The 8,125-nt window shown below is 41.8% G+C and overlaps 1 protein-coding gene across 1 annotated transcript in view; it reads left to right on the forward strand.

Annotated features, from left to right (window-relative positions):
• Positions 1-6,894, forward strand: part of LOC122893270 (chondroitin sulfate proteoglycan 4-like) — a 52,692-nt gene extending 45,798 nt beyond the window's left edge. Inside the window, exons 9-10 of the mRNA XM_044230211.1 lie at positions 696-879; positions 1,539-6,894. Coding sequence (XP_044086146.1) covers positions 696-879; positions 1,539-3,586 — 2,232 coding nt within the window. The 3' untranslated portion in view covers positions 3,587-6,894. The remainder of the gene's footprint in view (positions 1-695; positions 880-1,538) is intronic.
• Positions 6,895-8,125: the final 1,231 nt, after the last annotated feature.

Consider the following 8,125-nt stretch of genomic DNA (forward strand, 5'->3'; position numbering starts at 1 on the left):
TTAATTACAAGAAAAAAAAATTAGAGAAGGGAAACCTATAGACTAAGAGACTCCTATGAAAAGCATCAAACAAATGTGTTGTGGGGACTTACTAAGGATCCTGGCTCAAACGAACCAACTGTGTAAAATAAACAAACAAAAAACCATGTACTAGATCATCAGATACATTTGAACACTAGTTGAATATTTGATAATATTAAGTAACTGTTGATAATATTTAGATGTGATGATGGTATTGTGATTATGTTTTCAAAAGAGCCATCTTTGTCAATATTTACTACAACAATTCAGATAAAACAGTGTTTGAGGTTGGCTTCAAAATAAGCTACTGAGCACAGTGTGGGTAGGAGTATTACACAAAATAGGATTGGTTGAGTTGATAGTTTTTAAAATTATCAGAGTGGCAAATGAAGGTTCATTATATGCTTTCTATAATATACAAACCATAGCCTTAGATATCTCAAAAGCAATGTGTTTTCTTTCTCTGATAAACTATTTTTGCAACTGAACACTGAGTTTCACACCGACAAATAGGTTACCATATTGTTAGTGTTCTTGTGTTTGCATAGATATGTGCTTAATTTGAGCATGAGAATAAACCCTGAAAAAAACTTGTATCTCCTTCGGTTGGGATATGTGTTAGTCCTCATATTATCCAGGAAGGCAGGGGCTGATTCTTCTCCCTGTCTGCACAGGTCAGTGAACGGCTGATATTATACCAGCATGTGGACCATGAGAACACCGGCTGGACTGCAGAAGACTCTTTCACATTCACAACGTCCTCCCCACCAGCAGCTCTAGGTCCTGAGGAGTTTCGTATTACTATTTCATATGAAATTACTGAGCCTGGTCGGCAGAGTCGTCTGCTTGCAAATACAGGTAAGGCCACTAAAAGAGGTGGTCTGTGGCTTATCTGTAATTATTAAAGTAGGGACAATTTGGAAATAAATATTCTCCTTATGAATTGGAAATGGCATGATATCAACCTTTGAAATAAAATGTATACGGTTATAAAAATGGATTTCTTTATGTGTGCTCTTCCTCTGAGGCTCTTTTTACTCTCACAAGCTTTAATAGTTGTAGTTAGGGGGAAGATGGAAAAGTAGCTCTAAAGGATTTTATTTGTAACTCCAAATGGGGACTTTACCATGCCTACTATTGGAAACCATTTATAGAAAATGAAAATAACAATAGGGCAAGTTCCTGAAAGGAAAGGGGTATTGAAAGCTGCACCTGTTTCTATGGCAAGAGAAGGTCCAGTGGTAGATAAGTGATAAAATTAACATTTTAAAAGTGAATCTCAAGATTTTAGAATTCTCTTGCCTGAAGTACTAACCTAATATTTAGGATATGTATACTTAAAATACAATTTGTTATATGCATTGTTACCTTGAGTAACAGTGCTAATTCAGGTTCTTGAGCAACCTAGGGGTTTAGAATAATCCACTAGGATTGGGAAATTTGAGAGAGAAAGAGATTTTACAGGTGTCATCTGAAAGTTCTAGTGAAATGCCACTTTGTTCTTTATATTTTCACAGGAGCTGCTGTCAAGGAGGGAGACAAAGTTCTCATTGATCAATCTAATTTAGATGCTTCCAACCTCTTGTTGAAACTGCCCAAATATCAGCGATCTTATTATGAAATCTGGTTCCAGGTTACGTCTCTTCCTCACCATGGAACCATTATGGTTGGAGAGAGGAATATTACTAAAGGAAAACCCAACTTCTCTCAGTACATAGTTAACAAATTTGGAATCCTATACCTTCACGATGACTCTGAATCTCTGGCTGATAATTTTACCTTTGCTGTTTGGCCAAAACAAAAGAGCAAGTCTACCACCAAACCAGAGGCCAACTTCCTTGAAGAGATGTTTAACATCACTATCTCCCCTGTTAATGATCAGGCACCAGAATTAAAGACAAAAGGGCTTCGGTTGAAGGTTCTGCAGGGGAATAGTTTGGTTGTGGGACCTGAAAACCTAAGAGTGGAAGATCTAGACAGTCCTCCAGAGGAGATCAAATATATGATCATCCGTAATCCTAATAATGGCATTTTAGCAATGGCTCACCATCCAGACATACCTGTTCACCATTTCACGCAAGCTGACATTGATAACTCTCAGGTATGGTTTATACAAGATGGAAGCCCATCTTCGGGTGTGTTTTACTTTAGTGTGACTGATGGCCAACACCGCCCACTTTATAAGCTCTTCCACCTGGATGTCATCCCCATTTCCATCACCCTTGTGAACCTCACAGACCTACTTCTCCCACAAGGCCAGACAACTGTCCCCATCACCAATACTCACTTATCAGCAATGACCAATGGGAAAAGCCCTCAAATCACTTACAAGATGACAAGTCCCCTCCAACATGGGCATCTGCTCATTGAAAACCAGGTGGTCGTCAGCTTTGAGCAGGAAGACCTGCATTCAGGAAGACTCTGTTACCATATGACAGATCTCACGGCCTCAGAGGACCAGCTGTATTTCTCACTATTTACACCAGAAAGCAACCTGACGGGACAAATGCTGAACATCAGAGTGCAGCCTTTACTGCGGGTTAGGTCAAACCTGACAATCGCCAACAGGGTGGTTTATCCACTGAGAAGAAAGGACCTTGATGCCACTGAGCTTGCTAATAGGACTAACAGCGATCCCAAATTTGAAGTGACCAAACCCCCTGTCCATGGGAGACTTGTACGAAGAGTGGGCCGAGACACAGCGATGGAAAATGCTACTCTGTTCTCTCAGAGGGACATTGACCAGGGGTTGTTGATGCTTCATGCACATGCCAACCTAACAGACATCAATGTGCTGAATGACTCCTTCACCTTCTTGCTCAGGGCAGACCACATACAGCCAGCAATAGGTCATCTCGCCTTCAGCATAGTGCCACCTGACCCCTTATGTTTGCAAACCTTTACCCCTGATGTTTCTTTATTAGTCACTGCCCATAACCTTGTGACTTCAGATCTCTCTCGGGGAAAGCCTGTGGTTTCCCCAGGACTCACGGCAAGGACAGAAACTCTGGGGAAGCTGGCCCAGACCAGGCAGCAGGAAACAAATCCCTGGGGACAACACCGTGGTGAAGAACCTACTCTGGATGGCAAGGCCTCTCCAACCAGGGTCATTTGGCCACCGGACACTACCAACACCAGTCCTGGAACACCCACCCAGCCCAGGGAGAGCAGTTACCCTTTGATGGTCATTGTACCCTTGGCTGTGGTGGTCTTCCTGCTGATAGTAACTGCAGTGGCCTTGTGTGTCTGGCTGCTGGGCCAGAAGGTAGAAAAGACAAAACCTCTTATCAAGCCCCAGACTAATCTGGAACCTACAACCCCAAGTCCTAGGCCAGAAAGGAGCAGAACCGTTCCCACCGTCACAGTGACACCCCTTCTAAAAAGCTCCAGCAATCCCCCGGTCAGTCTTTTCAGGGACCCACAAAGTGAGCAAATGGCTTTTCCAGCCACTGAGCCAGTGGAGAAATGTGCTCCTTGGGAGACATGGATGAATCTGGATCCCGATATGGTCAAGCTCTGCCGACAAACCAACCCAACCCTGAAGCACAACCAGTACTGGGTGTAGACAGGGCTTTTGTTCCCGACTGACTACCTACTGTACTAGGATAGGCACTGGGATACAAGGTCAAAGAAATGTTAGATGGATCAGCTAAGGAAAGCCCAGCCCTGCCAGTCACTCAGTGCTCAGTTATGGCCCCCCGTGGTGAGATGGGAGCAAGTGTTTATTGTAACTCATACAACACTCCTCTGATGTGCTCTCCACAATGAGCTTTGTCTGCCTTCTTGGGGACCTGACTCTGAGTATAAGATTTTGTCAATATTCAGATCCTTTATCAAGGTGCTACCAAACATGCTGGTCCAACTAGGATCAGCAGTATTAACTTGGGTGCTAAAGTTAATGGAGGAAGCCTTTGGATATTTTTCACTAAGGATTCATTCTAAGTGAGTCAGCAAGGAAATGCAGGAACTGTTTCAGCCAGCAGAAGAGGTGATTTATCAAATCAGCGAGTTTATTCCCAGTGTATTTCTGTAATGTCTTTTCCTCCTTGGGGTCTCAAGGTTTGACTTCCTAGGACAGGAAATGCCTTGGTGCTTCAGATAGTAGAATAGTCTGACCCCCCTTTGAAGGTATTCACTGAGCATACTGTGTTCCATCAAGAGGCTTTATCTATTCTGATTTGTAAAACCAAACCTGTGGAACAAATATGATTTGAAGCCCCAAGAAATAGAAAAGTCTGTTAAATATTTTGTGATGCCTCAATTTGGCTTAACTTTTACAATGAATTGAAGTAATAGCAAATTTGTATTTGATTTGTCTGGTTGAGCCTACAATTGGCAGATTCAGGCTTCAGTTTCTATAATTGTAAAATGAAGATATGAGTACTTGTTTTAGTTAAGAATGCTTTGGGTTGCAAATCACAAGACATTAGCTATGAGTGGCTTTGATTGGGGATTGGCAAACTTTATCTGTGCAGGACACCATCATAAACATTTTAGACTTTGTGGGCCCCATATGGCTGTTTATTTTTAACAACCTTTGTTTCTTAACAACCTTTTAAAAATGTAAAAACTATTCTTAGTTCCACAAATCATAGTTTGCCAGCTATTGCTTTGGCTAAGCAAAAAAAGTGTTGAATTATTTCAACTAACAAGCAGCCTACAGTGGACATTCCAAGGCTGGTTCAGTGGTTCAAAGATATCATCAAGGACTGAAGTTCTTTTGTTCTTTCTGCTTTACCTTCCTCAAGCTGTTGGCATTTAATTTTTTTTCTTTCTTCTTTTTTTTTTTTCCTTAGTTCCTCGTGATTGTGAGGGGCTGCTCATGTTCCAAGCAGTACATTCACATTCAAAGACAGACATTCTAGGGGGAAAAAAAAACAGATATGGCAAAAAGATTTTTTTTTTAGAGAGGAACTTATTTCTAATTACTATTATTTTTAATCTTACAAAAGGAGGACTTCTCAAACATTTCCCCCCTTTTATGTCTCAGTCCAGAACTGAGAAATGGGCAAAAGGAAATGGAATTCTCATGACTCATCTCTCCAGGGGCTGGGAAAGGATTCTGCCATGTCAGATTTCAGCGGATGAGTCCACCATGTAATCAGGGGAGGCTAGGCAGTGGATAAGATCTACTAAAATACTCCTCAAATATGAAACACTTGGGAAATAAGAACTTTGACCTTTCAGAGGGGTGTCTACTTTAATATCTCCTTTTCTATTTTAATGATTGTCTTAAAGCCAGTGGCTAGGGTTTCTAGGGTGGAAGGAAGCATTGCCCCGGAAGGGAGGCAGTTGGCAAGTCTGGAGACATTTTTCGTTCTCACAACAGGTGCTACTGGGTCCTGCCAAAATCCAACACTGCACAGAACAGCCCCAACAAAGAATTTTCTGGTCCAAAACTTCGACAAATCCCCAGGTTGAGAAATCCTGGTTAATGCCACAGTGAAGGGTCTTCTTGCCTACCCAGTGAAAGATTAATAAACCCATCACCAACTCTAAGCAGCAACTATGTTCTAAAAACAGAATAAAAGAGTGAAAATTCCATTATGTGGTTGAAACTGTAATTGGCAAATGTTTTTAAAAGAGGTTGTATTAAAAACCAAACAAAACTTGTAGGCAGCCTCATTTCTTTATATTCCTTGACAAAGGAACAGATTTTACCTTGTATTAACAGGTGGGACACATCAGGAGGAAAAAAAAAAAGTGAGGCAGTATATTTACAAAGGTAAAGATGAGGTCAAAGTGTCCCCAGATGTCTAACGCTTCTGATGTGTTCCATGTGCACGAGAATTTTTTCTCATCCTTTCCCTCTTCTGCTTCTCTAGGTTGCTTTTCTGTCCCAACCCAATTTTAACTGATCTTTGTGGAAACAGACTTCATCATCTACAGAATCAAAGGAAGCGTAGCGTATTTAGGCCTAGAAATAACTACCCATGTCTTAGAGCCCTGGATCGAATGCTATGGACAGCTGGTACTAAAGAAAACTTCTCCCTCTTCTTCCTAAAGTGATTCTCCCCTACCTTTCTGTATTCCTGAATTATATGTCACCCCTTTCAAGTGTTTTTGTATTTGGTCCTTTTAGAAAGGAGGAGGACCGAGAGCCTTAACCCAAAGTTGGTGTGAACACGATGCAACTCAGAATTATTCTCAAGCTTTTCTAGGCAGCCAGGCACTCAGAAGGAACAGAACGGCAGTGTGTGCATGAGCCCGCACACAGAAAAGGAAGGCTGAGGACAGCTTTGCATCCAGTTCGTGGGTTTTGTGTTCTCTCTTGGCTGGGCAAGGAGAATGCCTGTTCTTTGAGGAAGAGCCAGATAGAGTTGGCTCTATGACCACATTGGCCTCTTGCTTGCTTCGACCATAAGATCTGTGAAGTTAGGTTTACCAACCTGGCCAAAAATTCTGATTTCCCATCCTCTTTTCCTGATAACTCTGCAACCTCAAACAAATAAAATTAGTATCCATATTAGAACGAAACAGACACCGATGCTTTGAAATGATATTGCACATTTTTTGTGAGTGTGCCTGCTAGAGCAAGAATATCAGCGAGAGGTCCAGATGTCAAGACTCAGTAATTAATAGAGCTTGGAAAGTTTTCTTCCAGAGCATCTAGAATATTCTTCTGATTTACAGATGGATTCAATTAAAAAAAAATGCCTACCATTTGGTGCTGGCTCAAATAAAAAAATGAAATAAAAATTTTGGCAAATGCTTGTTTAGTGTTGAAAATTAAAGTGTTGGGAATGGAAAATCAGTTTTAAATGGTTTCTCCCATACACAGAGCTACAACTGCCTAATCTTTGTCACAATTAATTCACTGCCTCTTAACAAATCACTGGAGATTTAATAAATGAATGTCAAAGGTTAACATCAGAAGAATGGCTGATTTTTGTTAAAAGAAGGTATGCTTTGGGGTGGGCTGGGAGCGAAGGTCTAACATTTTTCCGTATCTGGAGGCATCGACCAATTCTAATCTTTCAGGGACCCTGGTCCACCACCTTCATGCTCTTCCTTGGAGTCCTGCATTAATTAGATGCTGTGGGACAGGTGCTACCCTTACTCACTGGTTTTTCAGATTTCCAGGACTATAGTAGACACATTTGGAGGGTGGATGGTACGTAATGGTAGGTGAAGGTACATATCAGATGACATTTCCTGAATTTGACAATGGGACTGTGCTAATACCTCCTACATCTTTCAGAAGCATTGTAATGAGTTTGAGCTTGGCCATATGTAGGGAGAGATGTAGGGTTGAAAGTGGGCATAGAGATCTCTGTGGGGCATGCTCAGTGATGGAGCCTTTGGCTAGGGCGCTCCAGTAACACTACTGACTGCTTGAGAGATACCTGAGAGAGGCTGCCTTCTCATGATTGGACATTTATTAGGCACCTAGGGTATATGAAACTAAATATCAGATACTGCTTCTAGATATTACAGATGCAAGATGTCCTGAGAGGACCTTTCTGGTTTGTTCCTCTAGTAGGTTCTTCCAGAGTCACACACGGAGTGCCAAGAGAGAGGAAGGTATGGAAAAAGAAGGACAAAGAGAAATAGAGGTTAAGAAAGGGCTTCGTGTTTTCACTTGAAGTGCTTTTAAGCTAGTATGCCCATCCAGTGGTACAGTGAGAATGGGGGAGTTCCCTGGACCGGTAAAGTCCCCGTCAGCCCAATCTTGCACCAGCGGTCCCTCAAGGTGCCCCAGCAGGCCTAGGGACACTATTTGCATCTATTTTAATCCTGGCTCTCTACTTCCAAGCAGTGTGACTTTGAGTAACTTATTCAACCTCTCTGAATTTTAGTTTCCTCAGCCAAAAATTGGGGATAATATCAGCACCTATCTTTTTGGGCTTTGCTAGGATTTAGTGATGTTAATGTCATCATCATCATCGATCATAATCATCTTTGTACAACATTCTCAGTGGACCAGGCACCATACTAACTGCCACAGAAACATTTTCTTATGTATAGTTTTAGTGCATTTTAAAAGACGTAATGCAGGGCACCTGGGTGGCACGATCTGTTAGGCCTTGGACTCTTGGTTTCCACTCAGGTCATGATCTCAGGGTCATAAGTCGAGCCTTGCTTCGGGCTCTGTGCTCAGTAT

The sequence above is a fragment of the Neovison vison genome, chromosome 1, assembly GCF_020171115.1.
Source record: "Neovison vison isolate M4711 chromosome 1, ASM_NN_V1, whole genome shotgun sequence".
Taxonomy (NCBI): Eukaryota; Metazoa; Chordata; class Mammalia; order Carnivora; family Mustelidae; genus Neogale; species Neogale vison.